We start from the raw sequence: 17,814 nt of genomic DNA, 5'->3' as shown, positions 1-17,814 counted from the left end.
GCCACCACCACAAAGAACTAAGCTGCCAACTGAACCCACTCCCCAAACAAGTATCTCAGAGCAAAGCAATCATAGCATGGCATCTATTGATAGAAATCCACTCAGTTTTGGACTTGGTGGTGTAGAAAGTATAGAAGTTCAATCTGCTCCAGCTAGTCATAATTCAGAGGGCCAAGATGTTACCGGTGGAAAGAAACACATAAAAGTCAGATGGCTGCAAAACTTGGGGATTACATTGACTTTAGAAAGGATTAGATTGGAAAAACTCTAGAAAAGTTAGAAGAGAAGAAAAGACGTGAAGAAGACTTCTCAACCGAGAAATGTATTGATATTGTGGATGCCATGGAAGGGCTATCGGATGAAAAAAGCTGATGCAAATGAAGTTTTCCAAAGTGAAACAAACAGAAAAATATTGGTGGACACAAAAAACCCAAATGTCCGACTGATTTGGTTGAAGAAAAAGATTGCTCAGGTATGTTCCCTTTCCCTTTGCTTAGGTGTGTTTGTTGGATTAGGCTATTTCTATGATCTGCTTCATTTGAAATGTTGTACTGACATGTGTCTAGAGGAGGCAGGCTGCTTAGGAGCAGTTAGCCAGTTACTAGCTAGGATGCTTGGTGGTTATTTAACTAGATATCTCATTTGAGTCAGATAAGTTAATTTGGTCTGTCATCAACAAATTCCATATATGCATGTCTCATGGCTTAGTACATGTGTTCTGCTTATGCTTAGTTCTTTATTCAAATTTACCTTTCAGTTCCATTCCATATGTGCATGTACAGTTTATATATATAATAATACTGACTAGTGCTTCCTGGGAGGAACACAGTAGTACTTTGGTATTTTATCCTTTGTCTTATTTTTTTCAAACTGAATCGGCAACTTCAATTCTTCTTATAATTTTATCTGAATGTTCATGCCTGGTAGCAAATTACTGGTGTTTATTGTCTCAGGATAATGAAAAATTGATCCTAATTATTGTTTTATTGTTTATTTTTTAAAATCAGTGAGTGTTGACTGGAAAATGGTGGTTTCATTTTCTTAATCTCTTGGATAATGGTGGATAATGGTGGTTTCATCGACTGGAAGGGGTGATGAGATGCTAGAATTTCTTATATAGCAAATACTTGCTGGATCTGGTTGATATTTGAATTAAACTTTGCATGAATTGCAATATATATGGATGTATGGACAAGAGAATTCTAATTTGTCTTGGATGTGTTTGTTCTATGTGATTGGCTTTTTTGTTTCAGTTCAGGCTACAACAATCAATGGATTACTGCATATTATTCAGACCCTCAGTTTGGTTTATTCTTTCAATAATCTGTGGCTGATTTAAATTTCACAGAACCTTGATTGGTTGATTATTGTGGTTTATTCCTTCAGTAAGCTAGCCAATTTGGTTATTTCCTTCAGTAATCCTGGCAATTTCACTTTCATCCTGCCAGCCAAATCACAAATCAATTTTTATCCCTGTTGGGCTGCCCTTGGAGCCCCAAATAGCCGAAGCTGGGAGGGAGGCTTTTCTCCCCTACCTGGGGAGGGATGCGGAGGCCCAGGAAAATCAACCTGGGGATGTGCTGCTCGGGGCTGGTGGCCCCAATGCTTCCAAAGGAGGCCTAAGAGGGAAGAACGTCGTAGCTTGGCCCATTGTTTACCGCCCGACAATGTATGGAGGGCTGGGTGTAACTGATCTCAAGCTTGTTGGATTCGCATTGCGAACACGGTGGCTTTGGCTGCAGAAGGTGGATGAAGGGCGCTCATGGTCAGCTCTCCAAATCCAAGTTGAACCTGAAGTTCAAGCCTTTTTCAGAGCATCAATAACAGTCAGCATTGGGAATGGCAAGCGCAATGTCACACTCGATTTTAAGGACAAAACTGAGTGCGTTGAATACATGTGCGCCAGGATCAAATTACATACATGTATGACATAAGTGAATAACAAAGATAGTGTCAAATTGAATAAAGAGAGTAATTAACCAATTATTACATGACTGAAAGTCTCACTAAAGCACATGCCTAAATTATTACGTAGCGGACTCCGAAGACGACGACGACACCACAGGCAGCTGACTGAAGAACCGTACGCCTAGAACTCCTCAAAGTCGTTAATGTACTCCACCAGATTATCTTGGTCTGAACAGCGGTTTTGCAAGGGTGAGTACACTTATGGTTGGTACTCAACAAGTCATGGGGAACAGTGTAGTGTAAGGCAAATCAAGGTATGGCTAAGGCTTAATCAGCATCAGCTTTTAATTAGGTTGGTCAAATTTTATTAGCAATTAACTAAGTGTAAGTTTATACCACCCGAAATTAAACAAGAACATAAATAAAGTAATAGCATAACCATGAATGAAATAACAACGATTTAAGTCCATCTTTCGATAATGCTATCATGTGAGGGTCCAGGCTGCTCTTAACCATGAGCACGGCTGATCGATCAGTTTTACACTCTGCAGAGGTCGCACATCTTTACCCACAAGTCGTGTAAAAGTTCAAAAGAACTTCGGACCCAACCATGCGGTGTTTCCAAGGCACCATACCACACTTCTGAAGTGTGATTGCATAGGGACGCTACGAGGCCTTTACAAAGATTCCCTAATAAGAAGTGGTCCGCTAAGGTTTCATGATCGGCGCAGTGTATAACAGTCCCCTAGTGGTATAGTGTCTTAGCAAATCCTACTTCCCAAGAGAGCGAGTGCTATACACCAACTACTATCTTCCCCTCTTGCCCTTTCGGTAAGACCGCTTCAAACTAGAGTTTCTAATTATTCAGCCAAAACCAGAGCCATTTAGTCTTGTGGTAGCACTATTTTCCTGGGTGGTCGCTTCATGTTTCGATTAAACATTTATGATCTTATATTAATGAAAGGTATAACAGAAGTAAAGCAGGATTAATCATTGAATTCAGTTAAACCACCATATCCCAAGTAAGCAATTAGCATGAGCTACCCAACATAAAAGTAAACCCGGTTGGTCAAGGCAAAGGTAAATAAAATATAGGCGAACCTTAATGACCCAACATATTTAAACTATTAAGTGCGTAGCAATGTTGTATTGAACATGAAAGTAAAGGTGAATAGGAATTAAAGAAGTGATCAAGGACACGACTTGCCTTCTTAGCCTTGCTCTTGTTGTTCGTACTCCTCGAAGGCTTGATCTTCAAATCCCTCGAACTGCGGACCGTATACACGCGTCACACGAGCACATACAAGCAAACAAATACATAACATACGAAAAACAATACACCAACCATAATAAACAGAGAAAACAAGCTTGAAAAACTAATCTACGCTTTAAAACGAACACGTGGATATAAAGAACGCGAAAAACAGAGTTAAGATGCAAAAGACATGATTAAAACAAGTTTCAAGGCTTTTCTGCGAGAAAAACAAAACTTTCAGGGCTAAACTACGAAAAACCAAGGATCTATGCATAATTACGCTTATAAACTGAAGGTTTAACGCGCAAAAACGTAACTCAGAATGGTGGGTTAATTTTACAAAAGAGTAGGGTTTAAAACAGAAGAAAATAGGACCGGCTTGTAAATGCTTTTAAACTAGATTGGACTGCGGGTTGATTTACGAAAAATACGAGGGCTTAAATGCAAAACAGTTAGCAGCGCGGCTCAGAAAACAGGGACGGCTCGGTGAGGCTCGATCTGAGCCGTCAGATCGGCAGTAGGCGGCGGAGATTTGCGCGGCTCGGCTTGGCTTGAGCCCTGCGGAAGGCTCGGCTCGGCCCGCGGCTTGGAGCCGGAGGTGACGGAATCCGAGCGTCGGATCAGGATCCGACGGCGAGCGCTTGGGTTGTTGGCGTAAGCAATGGTGAGCGGCGACAGAGAGGCGAGGCGCGGTGGCGCATCACCGGAGAGCGTGAAAACGTGCTCCAGGCCGCGTTTCGATGCGCGGTTTACACCGGAAGATCGAGAAGCTTGCGGCGAACTCGTTTTGCGCATCAGGAAGGATCGCGGCGCGGCGAAGCTCACCTTGCTGCGAGATCTAGCGGCGGCAGCAAAGAAACTCGACGGCGGCTGCTAGGGTTTGAGGGGTGGCTGGGACTTGGTGCTAAGGTCGGGGGAGAGGCGATGCTTATATAGGGTGGAGGTCGCCCGCCCTCGACTCGGTTGCGGAGAGGAGGCGCCGGGTAGAAGGAAAGCTCGGGCGCGGAAGAAAGGAAAGTGTGCGGCGCGCGGAAAGGAAAGAGCTGGGGGAGGAAGAAAGGAAGGTAGGGGATGGCGTTGACCGGTGGGGCCCGCACGACAGAGAGAGAAGGCAGCGAGCAGGTGAAACAGCTGGGCTGGCGCGAGTTGGGCCGAGAGAAGCGAATTGACTGAGGAGCTGGTGGCGTTGGGCTGCAAGGAGTTGGAGCTGGGCTGAAAGAAAAAGGAGAAGAAGGAAGAATGCAGCCCAAGAGGAGAAAGAAAAGAAAGAAAAGGAAGGATTTTGAAATGGAAATTGAATTTGAGATTTAAATTTGATTCAAACACAAGCAACAAAAAATTATGCACCAGCATGAATGCACAATAAACTCCTATAGTGAATTATTTTAATTTGAGAAAATGAAATTAAATGCTTAGAAATTTAAATAACATCCTAATTGAGCAAATTTTTAGTGAATTTGAATTCTTTTAAATTTTAGGTGTTACACGCACACTGTTCTGGATTGATAATTGCATCGATGGGAAGTCCGTTTCCCAACTCGCTCCAACACTTTCTGAAATGATCGCCAAAAGAACCAGAAACAGCAGAGATCGACCTAGGTGCCTCGCTCCTGCCACTACCCATGAGCTTATGCAGCGCATCAAGCAGGACAGTGAGTGTCTAGCCGGTTGTCCATCTTGCATACCTCTGTAACGTGCAAGTGTCTAGCGTGAGCCACGCTCCGCGAAGTCTGTAAAACTTTGTCCTTTCTATTTAATAAAATGATGCGCAGCTCTTATACGTATAATGCACTTTAAAAGTACCATAATTTCATCAGGTTCTACAAATACTATACAACATAAAATTATGGTAAAAGCTAATGATTTAACGATCGTGCCACTATCCAAATCGTCAAACATTTGTAACCCGAGGGGGAGGGAGTAGTACATGGTTACTGTGGAACGTGTGCACACAAGCGTCCAAGAAGAGATAACCGCAAGAAATGGCTCTGGTCTGGTCCCTGGCTCTGCTTTGAGTCCTTTGACGCCTTGTGCATCAAACCATAAACGGCACGCATAAGATTGCGCACCACACCTGACCTCACCCAGGCTGTCTCGTCTCCTCCCGAGCCCGTGAACCCTTCTGATACTCCATTCTCCGATGCAGAGATGGATCTTATCCTGCCATGCATATGCATGCTGCCAGGCTGAAAAAGGCAATTGGAAAAGCAGATGCGATTAAGGAGCATGCATTAAGATAAACTAAGTTCATGTTTACAAAATGATTAACGGATGTAAATGAAATTGGGTTATAATTAAGCTAGGTGAATTCTTTGCAGTGCCAACCATGGCAGACCAGCTACATTTTGATATGATCCTTGTCAGACTGGCTTCAACCTTGAAGTTTGGTATACATGTTTAGGGCCTATTCATGTTCCACCCAAAGTTCTGAAATGGGGGAAAACCGATAACAACTGGGGTATGTCTGTCATATGTGCACCAGCAAGATCTCTGCATAAAGTTGCACTGCAGGCCAGAAGTGGCTCTCTTCACAAGACATTTGATATTTCATTGCTCCTTCACCGGTTCACCCTCCTCAGTCCTCAGTCCTCACTCCTCACTCTCACACACTCACTCTCTGAAAGCTGCTGAAAGTAGCTAGCCACTCTCCCTCGTGCCAGCAGCCACCCCCCCATCCCTCCCTCTGGACTCATCTGCTTGGCATGCTCACACCGTCCTTGGATTCTTGCACTTGGAGCTTCCCTTCTTCTACCTCCCGGCACCACCGCCCAGCCGAGATTTGCATTGATCGCTAGCTCCCGCCCCGGCGCTTTCCTAGGGATCGCCACACCACACGCCGGGGGGAGAAAAAGCCCTTCTTGGAGCCCTCTGCTTGGCCTCTCTCCCCCTCGTCGCAAAGCTGCCGCTGGGTCTCGCAGCATGGCCGCGCCGTCGTCGCGCGGTAGCAGCCTCGCCGTGTTAGTCGTGCTGTTAGGCGCGCTCGCACTGCTCCAGTCGGCGGCGGGTGCGGCGACGTGCGTAGGCGTGGCGCCGGCGAAGCGCCGGCCGGAGGTGATATCCATCACGGACTTCGGCGGCGTGGGCGACGGGCGGACGCTCAACACGTGGGCGTTCCGCAAGGCCGTGTACCGCATCCAGCACCAGCGCCGCCGCGGCGGCACGGAGCTGCGCGTGCCGGCGGGGACGTGGCTCACCGGCAGCTTCAACCTCACCAGCCACATGACGCTCTTCCTCGCCAGGGGCGCCGTGCTCATGGCCACGGGGGACACGCGGGGGTGGCCGCTGGTGGAGCCGCTGCCGTCGTACGGGCGGGGGCGGGAGCTGCCGGGGCCGAGGTACGCTAGCTTCATCACCGGCGACGGCCTCCGGGATGTCGTCATCACGGGTGAGGCTCCCTCTGCTCTCCGTCCATGTCGCGTCGTGCAGTCGTGCTCACGTCGCTACTGTTTGCTCGAGAGTCCTGAAACTCCTGATCGATGGTCAGTAGACACGAGGTCTCCTCGTCAGAGCAGACCGAAACAATCATCCTCTGCGCAAAAGGAATTTTTGCCATACGTAGTGTCAAAATGTTCACGACACGGACTGCATGATGAGAGTGTGTGAACAAAGTGAACCTGCCGAGTTGTGACAATCTTCTAGGGTTCTAAAAACTAAGCCGAGCACTGGGAACAGGACGGGTTTTGGTAGCACAAGTTCAGATGGGAGATGTCTGATGTGGTACCACGGGTTAAAATATGCACTGGATCACAGCACTTTCATCAGTGGCCTGTTATTGTTAAACTAAGTTTCAGACCCATACTGGTAGCTGCAGAGCCTAAATTGTACCATGCTGTCATGGTGAATTATTAAAGAAACCTAGACATTGCTGTTTGCTGAATCTTATGAAGAATCTTGCTCAACACCCCAGTACAACATGTGCACGCACGAATGCTGGGAAGTCACGGCCTGGATGTTTTTGCCTTAGCATTTTTGTGGGTTGTGGGCTTGTGGCCCAGTCTAATAGTGCAACTATTGGTTAATTGTTTTTCACTCCGTGCTGATTGTTGCAGCACGAGGGTTTTATTTTTTATTTCCAGAGAACTTGCCTGATCAAACATTCACCAGAAGGGTTCATGAAACTGATGCTCCAGAAACAGTATCCTTGGATTGTGATTTCCTCCCTTTTTCCGCATTATTAGGTGACAAGGGAGTCATCGACGGCCAAGGGGAGGTGTGGTGGAACATGTGGAGGCGGAGGACTCTTCAGCACACCAGGCCAAACCTCGTGGAGTTCATGCATTCCACTGGCATCCACATCTCCAACATCGTTCTCAAGAACTCACCCTTCTGGAACATCCATCCTGTTTACTGCGAGTAAGCGCACAGTCGACACGATCATCCGTTTCTAGCTACCTGTAAATAGAAATGTTGCTTTTCAGTATTACCAGTTAGTGTGGTTCTGGAAACAGAATAGTAATTCAGACTTGATCGAAATCCCACGAGCAAAAAAAATCATAAAGTTCATTATGCAAACTAGTCTATCGACCCGTGCTCCAGCACGGGCTAATTAAAATCTATTGTATTTAAAAATTATTTATAAATTAAACTTCTAGCTAACAATCATACCTACTACTCTCTCATTTTTTTCAATATTTCAACATAATACTCATATAGACATGTACTTATCTTTATCCAATTGTAATTGATTTTTAATTAGTAATTACTCTATACACTTTTTCATCCATATTTACACTCTTTTCATTTTGTATCGCACCTCCATACATTGTGTTGAGCATAAAAATCAGTAATTTTTCATCACTTCCTCACATACATGTATAAATGGTCTATATAAAGACACTCATCATGCGTATATACATTAACCATGACATAAATATGTAATTTAGAATCAGTTTACTTTTTGACATTTATGTATGATGCACATGAAGATAATTAGATTAAGATTTATGTGTTTACTTTAGGTTATTTTTAATAACAACATACATGGGTAACTTAGATACAAATTTTGAATATTATTTTAAGTTATGCTTCATAATGATATGCATGAGTAAATTGAATGATGATTATAAGGTTATTTTAGATTATTTTTTATATTGGACTCGGTAATTTTGACATAGGTTTAGGGTTTATTTTAGAATATTTTCATAATGATAGTGGTAGGTAACCTTTCGGAAATATAAACCAATAACTATGATTATTAGAGTTTACAGGATTGATGTTTGATTTTTCTTATTATTGTGAGAATTTCTATGATTTATGTAAGTCTCGTGATAACTAATGCAGAGTCTCCAATGGAAAAAAAAATGAGGCCGCATTTGCTACAAAACTATTACCTGGAGCCACCTCTCATTTGTTAAATATTGGAACACAGTACTTATATAGATACATACCTATAATCTTCATCTGATTGTGATAGATTTTATTTAGTAATTACTCTATAACGTTTTCATCCACATTTACAATCTTTAATTTTTCACTTTGCATCGCTGGTATGCACTTGAATTTGTTTAATGGATCATAAGCTTGAGCTACAACTTTAACATAGAAATCTATATTCTCAATAGAATAGAGATAGTGTATGAAATAGACGATTTAGAATCATATATTGGTGTATATTTTTAATTAAGGTGATTTGGATTCAAATGTAGGGTTACCTCATGTTATTTTTTATAATAGCATATGTGGGTAATATATATATATACACAAATTTAAGGGGTTATTTTAAGTTATTTTTGGAGTATTAGTGGTTGGAAATTTAGTTGCAAATTTAGAAATTATTTTAAATATTATTTATAATAGCATAAGTAGGTAATTTTGATGAATATTAGGGGGTTCTTTAATTTATTTTATATAATGGCAGGTGGGTAATTTAGATATAGATTTAGGGGGTTACTTTAGGCTATTTTCATAATGGCATAGGTAGATAATTTTTTAGAAAACATAATAGATCCAATGGCTATGATGATTTGAGTTTACCGATTGATGGTCAAATGTTTTGCTTTTTTTAAGAATTTTTAGAATTTCTTTCTTTTCATAGAGTGTCCATCTAGAATCCTATCCTAGGTAGCTTCACCTGGATGTTTCAAAAGGCGCCTTAAATTAGTAATATGAATCCTAATCATTACTAATTTGACGATGTTCAGTTGCATACAACCATGACATGTGTGCCACAGAGAATGAAACACTTATCATACTATATATGCATTTCATTCTTTCAGGAATGTGGTCGTAACCAACATGATGATCTTGGCACCACATGACTCCCCGAACACAGACGGAGTGGATCCAGGTATGCTGTTCCATCTCCATCTTTTCGTGGCCCGTGCTCAGAGAAATGTGTTGCCTTTGCCTGCAATGATTCATTTGGCCGACGTCCTCGTGCAGATTCCAGCAGCAACGTGTGCATCGAGGACTCGTACATCTCCACCGGCGACGACCTGGTGGCGATCAAGAGCGGGTGGGACGAGTACGGCATCGCCTACGGCCGGCCGAGCTCCGGCATCACCATCCGGCGCGTGCGCGGTTCGTCCCCGTTCAGCGGCATCGCGATCGGCAGCGAGGCCTCCGGCGGCGTGCGCGACGTCCTCGTGGAGGACTGCAGCATCTTCGACAGCGGCTACGGCATCCACATCAAGACCAGCGTCGGCCGCGGCGGCTACATCCGGAACGTCACCGTCGACAACGTGCGCATGAGCCGCGTGCGCAGCGGCGTCCGCATCGCCGGCGACGCCGGCGACCACCCCGACGGGCGGTTCAGCCAGCGAGCCGTGCCGATGGTGGACGCCGTGCGGATCAGGAACGTGTGGGGCGTCGGCATCCAGCAGCCCGGGTCGCTGGAGGGGATCAGGAACTCGCCCTTCACCCGGATCTGCCTCGACAACGTGAAGCTCTTCGGGTGGAGGACCGGCGCCGCGTGGCGGTGCAGGGACGTGCGCGGCGCCGCACTCGGCGTGCAGCCGTGGCCCTGCGCCGAGCTCGCCACCAGCTTCGCGTCGGCGGGCGGGTCCTGCGGCTAGTTAGTGCTTAGTTAGCTGGATTGATGCTGAATCAATGTGCTCTGTTTTTAGCCTGGGCTTGTGTTTTAGTAGTTGTGTTTGGGATTGATGTCTGTCTTGGGCTTTCTTAGGCTTTCTACTGCCTGTTCAGGGAAACTTTAGATATAATTTTTGTAATATAATGTTTAGCTGATATGTGCTTCATCTGCTCTTTTTGTACCTTGCGATAATTTTTTTTGCCAAACGCAGTGTAGTTTCAGGAATCATCTTTTTCAGTGTATTTAACTGTTTACGTTTATTCGTGTCAATCAATTTGTCTAAACTCCTCTTCAGTTGCCATTAGGAAAACCGAAGGGTCATGGAAATGCAATTCCTATATAGCCTTCATCTGGACGCCGCGGAGCCAACACGCCATGGCGTCGCTGTACGTCTCAGCTCTGCCATGCGGCGGTTATTAAACTCTGCCGTGCGGCGGTTATTAAATACTCCATCCGTTTCAAATTATAGATCGTTTTGGATTTTCTAGATTCATAGATGCTATTATGCATCTATCTAAGTTCATAATAAAATCTATGAATCTAAAAAACCAAAACAACTTATAATTTGGAAATTATAATTTGGAAAGAAGGAAATAACACCTTTATTCCATTAACTATTCATTCAGATAAAGCAACATATTTTGAACAAGAAGATGATTACCAGTACTTATTGTTTGATATTTAAATTTGCTCTTACAAAATTGACCAAGCTGCAGAGCAGCGGCGACTCTCTAAATCCTTGTGCCGAATCCGCGAGGCGAACACTATAAATTGGGGCCAAAATGTTACTTCACGGCGACACTCCATACTGGTTCAAGCTGACTACTCCCAGTCCCAGCAGCAAGCTGAACCGCAACGAACTTGTACATTCTAGTCTGCACACGCCGTCGCCGATCACCATGCTCAACATGTACCCGAGGCTCCAGCTCCAGGCGAGCTCCGTCGACGACGGCGAGGACGAGAACGTGGACGACGACGGCTACAGCGCCTTCTACGGCTACGGCATCGCCGTGGTGTGCGTGACCATCTTCGTGTTCTGCGTGCTCGTCTCCACCGTCGTCAGCGTCTGGAAGGCGTGCGCCTTCGCCATCCTGGCCGCGCTGCTGCTCGGCGCCGCCGGCTGCTACGTGCCCAGGCGGTGGTTCCGCCGGAGCGGTCGGAGGGGCGCGGGCGCGGAGCTGGTCGTCGTCACGGTCGCGGCGGCGGGCGCCGTGCGGCCGGGCTACCCGTGTGGCGCTCAGGTGAAGGATGCGCCGTCGGCGTTCGCGTTCCAGTGCCCGGTCGAGGCGGGCGGCGGCGGGGGTGAGGCGGCGTCCGCGAGCTGCGTGGTGTGCTCGGTGTGCCTGGAGGACGTGCGCGGCGGCGAGATGGTGCGGCAGGTGCCGGCGTGCAGGCACGTTTTCCACGTAGGGTGCATCGACATGTGGCTGCACTCGCACCGGACGTGCCCGATGTGCCGCTGCGAGGTCTCGCCGGTGGCTAAGGTGACGACACCGAAAGACGCTGCGGCCGAGGAGGTGGCGCTGGAGTCGTCTGATGATCATGAATTGCCGCCGGTGTAACCAGCTTAGTGTGGCTATGTACATACTAGGAAGATTGGCGCGCCCGCTTCAAAGCAACGTGCTTCCTATTTTATTGTCTGAATGTTAAACATAGTGAATGAGTGAAATCAAGTAGGGTACACTGGGAAGATATGAAGAGTCAGTACTTTGGGTTTTATCATATTAGAACATGAATGCAAAGGCAAGAATCAAATTCTTTCATATTGCAGTATGAGTAAAGCACTCTGGTTGAGAGGAGAAACTCATTGAAATTGAAGCAACAAAAGAATCAGGGGAAGAAATTTCATCATCATAATATTTTGCCTGGCTTACTGAATACGTATACATGGTTGGCATGGGTAAGAATTGAGGCTCTATTAAGAAGCTGTCTATCCTGCATACCTAAATTTCTGACATTGGTAGTGCAGTGGTGTTATTAATAAAGGAAACATAAATTTCAGGAAACAAACCACATATATATTGCAACCACTAAGATCTTTAACCGTTTCAAAAATGGTTTCTAATAGATTTTTAGTTTTGTATAAGCACATGATATATGCTACCGATCCGTCACTGCTCCTAATAGCTCCTTCATGTCTTAGGGCTGAAGGATGAACGTCCAATTCCGGAATTCAATACCTGCATATATAACTTAGGAGTTACACATTACATGCTGTCGCTTGATAAACATATTCAAGTTGGATTGGCAGTAGAAGGTTAACCTTGATTTTGTAGTTTTGACCAAACACCTGGACCAGATACAACAATGTCCTCTTCAAAGAGGTGCATCCAAAGATACCACCAAGACTGGTTTCCTCGTGCATTAAGGCTGCACGAAATAACACTTCCTTCATATTGATATGGTGGCTGCTGGTCACATGCTCATATGAAAGTTTGTGAAATCAAGAATTAAGAAGAGTGAGAAAGCACAGACCTGCAATGCAGCTTGAAGGAAATGGTAACTCCCTCTGCATAGTTTGTTACTTTTTTGTTATGCCGTGCCCTTAAGAGGAAAACTTTGTGTTGTATCAATACATTGTTATGGTTGTTGAAGAATTAGCATCTTGACCTATGTTGGCACGGCACCATGGCAAATTATTGGAACAACTGCTATACAAAGGTAGGAGTAGGAAATTAGTACACAGTATCAAATTTGACCGCAAAAGGTAGAAAAATCCATGAACCAGTCAATGAGGTCGTAGTTATGTTGGAAGCAATTGAACATTAGAGCGTTTAATTTGCCAGGTAATTTGGACTTTACAAAGAATAAATATATAACTTTGATATGGTGTTAAAAACAGTAGAAATCAGAAACCTCATGGCTGCATGTCCATAAAAAAGGAAAATAAGTAAGGATCGCAACACCCTCATTTGTGGTGATGACTCGGTTTGAAAGAGCATGTATTCTTAAACAAAGAACCTGCAATTTCACCTTTGCAAAGCCTGAATTGGTACTTATTGTTAGTGTTTTTGTTAGATTAAACTGTCAAGAGGTAATGTGTAAAAAGGCCGCTTAAGCTATTTTTATAAGCAGAAACATCTGGCACCGTGCATTTTTTTTAAAATCTTCTAGTCGTTTACAAACCATTGATTACTGCACGTAGAAAGAGAAGAAACATCAATTGATTTATTTGTGACCATGGATAGCCGCACTTTGAACATCAATGAAATGAAGTTGCAACACCTAACCTAACTGCACGTCGAAATTTTGATTTAGTTGGCACCGGCGCCTATACATTCATAGCTCCCAAATTCTCTAGCACTGGCTTCACTAGCTGCAGTGTGTGCACCGGTGCCCAAACCTTCTCTCTCCGTTCGAAGCTTCACTTTAGATCACCAGTTCACCAATGTGGAGGACCTAACATTCGTTCTCGGTTGCATTAGCAGTATTATTCAGTTGACCAGATTGAGCTCTTGCTGACCTGCCATGTTGCCGTACTTTTACACTGCACGGCAATGCGTCGCCGTCGAACATTCTCCGTCGCTCTGCCGTCAACAAAATCATTTACCATCCCACGACGAGAGACCTCCATCTCCATGATAAAAATTAGCAGACGGCGGGCGCCTGAAACTTGACCGGAATTGACGCCTCGACCCTCCGTGTCTCCCGTCAAACAACCACCGTATTTCTCTGCCCCGCCGCCGGCGCTCTCCACATGAGAACGCCGTCGCCGTGCGCTAATCCACGAGCTCCGGCGACGCCTATTAATTTCTTCCCGCCGCGCACCGCAGCACAACTGCACAACCATACAGAAAACCATACGAACTGCAACCTGCTAGCTAGTACACACTACACAGGCACGTCCGATTGTCCGAACAAGTGTGTTTGATCAAGATCATGCCGACCCTGCTCTCGGCGAGGTCACGTGGCACCCGCGCCGCCGGCGGCGGGGCTGGGAACAGGGCGTGCTACGGCATCGCGGCCTGCACGGTGGCGCTGCTCCTGTTCTGCGCCCTGGCCGCCTCCGTCAGCGTCTGGATGGCGTTCGCGTTCGGCGGCCTCGTCCTGGTCGCCTTCGGCGTCGCCGGCTGCCTCGCGCCCGCGAGCTGGCGCGCCGGGCCGAGCGACGGCGGCGTCAGCGCCGATAGCGAGGCCGCGGCCGCGGGTGCAGCGGGAGTCGTCGCCGCGCGGGCGCGGCGACGGTTCGGGATGCCGAAGGCCGCGATCGACGCGCTGCCGACGTTCGCCTACACGGTTAACGGCGCCGAGGGCGGTGGCGGCGGTGACCTTGAGTCCGGGGCGGCAGCTGGCGGCGAGCAGTGCTCGGTGTGCCTCGAGGACGTCGAGGCCGGCGAGATGGTGCGGCAGCTGCCGGTGTGCAAGCACCTGTTCCACGTGGAGTGCATCGACATGTGGCTGCACTCGCACCGGACGTGCCCTGTGTGCCGGTGCAACCTCTTACGATCGCAGCGGAAAGTTGCTGCGGTAAAAGCTGCTGCTGCTGCTGCGGCGGCTGGTGAAGAGGGACTGCCGGCTGAAGATGCCTTACCATCGGTGTAGAGTTGTAGACGACTTCTTGCAGCGTGTGCATATCAGCGGAGCGCTTATTTTAGGATTAGAGGAGACACAATTTTCTCTGCATTTATATAATTGTCCAGTTAGCTTTGAAACACAATTGTATTTGATCATTTTGTACAAAAACCATAAACATGATTCACAAGAGCTAAATAGCTGTACTTTTTGAGTCAACTAGCACAATATGTGTGCTTCACAATAATGCGTGAACATATAACTTTTTTTATGGAGCTTTAAGAGAGATACCGCCAACTGTCACCAGACAAGTTGTTGGCGGTAGTTATGCCCAAGTTTTACTCTATATTTTAGTGGTGTTGTTCATCATTTTTTTTAAACGAATTGGCATGAGAGCTGCCTGTTGTATTAAAAAGGGTATTGTTCATCATATATAATCATTCATATAGTATGCACCACTTGAAGACTACATTAAACATGCTTTCAAGTATATATCCTGAATTTATATGCATATTGCTAAACTCTAGGAAATACGACAAAAGGCCCGTTCTTGATGAGGTGCCTTCGGGTGTGAACTTGTGGAGTGCAAATAGAAGATTTGTGCGAGGAAGATGAGCCTCGATTGGACCCAAAACCATTGTGGGAGGAAGGTGGGCTTATTGTTTTCGTCCTTGATTATATAGTTGAGCTTATTAATCTATAACCTAAAACAAATAGGCTCGAGATTATACTAATGCATGCACATGCCAAATTATTTTAATCCAAAAGGATATCCCTCCCTAGCTTATAGATTATAAGATTGGATTGGATTAAATAATAATCCGGGGTGGAAACAGAAAAGATCTAAATTTGGGTTTATAATTTGTTTGATAATTTGGGTTTATAATTAACATGTATTAAAGGACTTGTACCATCATATTGAGTCGAAGTGGTCAAATGATCTGGTTTGCAAAGCTAAAGGTTAGAATCTTGACATATTCATTGTTCAGGTTGATATGTGGGCTTTAGTCATAAAATTTTTTGTATGTAATTGTATTTTTGCGATGCTTCGTAAATATGAAAAAGAAAGAAATTAGTATCAAGCACTCAATCTATTAGTTGGTTTCCTCTTGTGATCGATCGAAACATTTGTGGCAGCAAGGAGATATGAATCGGTTGAGTACCAAGCGCAACCACAAACGTGGTCAGGTCAGAGTCAGACAATGCACTTCTTCTCTAGCTTGACAGTGCGCTGGTAAGTTGACCGACTAATCCACCCATGCAAACGGAGAAATGGAGCTAACTATCCGTGCTTCTTCAGCATCATGACACATCCATGCTGAGTGGCACCTCTATATATGTGACTCTGAAGATTACATTCCAGTCTTCTGATCTAAGAAGATCTGCTTGATCGTGGTACCAAGTAACCAGAAATTAGCAGAAGGATCAGCATACATAGCTTTATTAACTATCCCCAACAGGAAGACGACAACTAATCCTCAAAAGCAACAACAACAACACTGCACATCACATCACATGATCAACACACTGAGCTCCTCAAACCAAACACATCCAACAGAATCAACATGGACGGAGCAAGCAAGCCAGACACCCCCACAAAGGTAATTAAGCTGAAAGGCGAGGGATGATATATACTGATACAGAGTAAACCGATGACATGAAAACGCAGTGCTAGGTTGACCACAACAGAGGTGGCCCAGTCGCCGCTATGTAGAACAGCTAGTTTTTCACCTCCTCCTTGGCAGCCTCCTCGCGTTGGGAGCGGCGGCCGTGGCCGAACATGCTCCTACTGATGGCCTTCTTCCTCCACCGCCTCTCCTTCTTCTCTTGCTCGTCTTCGTCGTCGCTGTCGTCGCCGTTGTTGTTCTTGCTGTGATGCGGCCGTTTCTTCATCTTCTTCTCAACGCGGCGGTGACGGTGGATCTGCTTCTTCGTCTCCTCCTCCTCCTCGTCGTCGTCGTTGCTCCGGCGGTGCTTCTTTATCTTCTTCTCCTTCTTCCCCTTGCCGTCGCAGCCGTGCTGCTTCTCCTTCTCCTTCTTGTCGTCGCCGTCGTGATTCTTCTTCTTTGTCTTCTCCTGCTCCTGCTCCTCATCGTCGTCTTCGATCTTCTCCTCCGTATTTTCATCACCCTGTTGACCTTCAGCGGCCTGCAACTTCTTGTCCATCAGCTCCTCCTCCTCGCTGTCGCTGGACGGGATCGACCGATCGGGGTCCGGCTCCGCGACGGGCTCCACTGCCTCCTCAACCTCATCGGGCACGACGATGTCGTCGCTGTGCGGCAAGATGAGGAGCTCCTCCCCATCCGGAACCGCGTGCACCTCCGCCGCGGTCGCGGCTGCGGAGGAGGCGTTGGTGGTGAGGCCGGCTTCTTTGAGGGGGATGGAGTGAGCGATGGCCACGAGGGAGAATAGGAGGCAGATGGCCATGGCGGCCGAGACGCGGAGGGCCATGGTGGCGTACAGGCGCAGTAGCGTGTGTGCTTGGGATTCCGGCCGGGGGGAATGGAATGCGACGGCGGACTGGTTCGCAGGAAGCGAAGAAGACCGAGCTGGGATGGGGTGGTATTTGTATAGCACACGAGCAGCATGGGGCCCACGTGAGGTTGCTGGGTCCCGGTGCCTGTGGGATTCGCCGGTCGGGTTGCAGGTGGGTCAAAGTCAAACACGCTTATAAAAGATAACTACTCCCTCCGTGAAAAAAGTGATCGATTTGGCCCCACAAGAGCATGTACAACGCCCGTCTTTTTACTGTCTGGAAGACGCTAATTTTGTAAAAGGCACCTCGACTCAGCTGAGAGACGGGCGCGCCGTCACCTCGCGAAGTAACAATTGGGGCTCGTGCTCCCAAGCCATATCGCTTGCTCCAGTACCGTTGTGCGCCCCCGCTCTCAAAGACGACGGTGAAGCTCGATCCCCTGCGGCGCTGGTGATTTCGCGGGGCCACGCGGGTAAAAATCCTTCCCTCCACGCCAATTTCTCCCATAAAACTGCTTCCCCTCCGGCTCTCCAATCCGTTCTCAACCCTCGAGCTCAATCGAAGATGAGTCGAGATCTAGATACGGTGGCGACCCATGATTTGCTAGAGGCGGAGGCACGGCGGAAGCGGAAG

The 17,814-nt window shown here is 46.5% G+C and overlaps 3 protein-coding genes and 1 long non-coding RNA gene across 4 annotated transcripts; 2 read left to right on the top strand and 2 right to left on the bottom strand.

Annotated features, from left to right (window-relative positions):
* Positions 1-1,833: 1,833 nt before the first annotated feature.
* Positions 1,834-4,560, bottom strand: LOC140221315 (uncharacterized). Its single transcript, XR_011897077.1, has 2 exons — positions 3,989-4,560; positions 1,834-3,176 (listed from the first exon to the last, which is right to left on the bottom strand). It is a non-coding gene; the product is annotated as an uncharacterized lncRNA (long non-coding RNA).
* A 1,139-nt stretch (positions 4,561-5,699) lies between these two features.
* Positions 5,700-10,477, top strand: LOC117850025 (probable polygalacturonase). The gene is made up of 4 exons (XM_034731834.2): positions 5,700-6,548; positions 7,342-7,516; positions 9,379-9,449; positions 9,545-10,477. The coding sequence occupies exons 1-4, from the start codon at positions 6,083-6,085 to the stop codon at positions 10,174-10,176; spliced, it is 1,344 nt and encodes a 447-aa protein (XP_034587725.1). The 5' UTR covers positions 5,700-6,082; the 3' UTR covers positions 10,177-10,477.
* A 3,595-nt stretch (positions 10,478-14,072) lies between these two features.
* Positions 14,073-14,735, top strand: LOC117847002 (uncharacterized). Its single transcript, XM_034728138.1, has one exon. It carries the CDS (start codon positions 14,073-14,075, stop codon positions 14,733-14,735), a length of 663 nt encoding a protein of 220 aa, XP_034584029.1.
* A 1,383-nt stretch (positions 14,736-16,118) lies between these two features.
* Positions 16,119-17,253, bottom strand: LOC117833825 (uncharacterized). Its single transcript, XM_034713457.2, has one exon. The coding sequence runs from the start codon at positions 17,154-17,156 to the stop codon at positions 16,425-16,427; it is 732 nt and encodes a 243-aa protein (XP_034569348.1). The 5' UTR covers positions 17,157-17,253; the 3' UTR covers positions 16,119-16,424.
* Positions 17,254-17,814: the final 561 nt, after the last annotated feature.

This window comes from Setaria viridis, chromosome 1, assembly GCF_005286985.2.
Source record: "Setaria viridis chromosome 1, Setaria_viridis_v4.0, whole genome shotgun sequence".
Lineage (NCBI taxonomy): Eukaryota > Viridiplantae > Streptophyta > Magnoliopsida > Poales > Poaceae > Setaria > Setaria viridis.
Note: the sequence above shows the minus strand (reverse complement) of the source record. Positions and strands in the feature narration are given on the sequence as shown.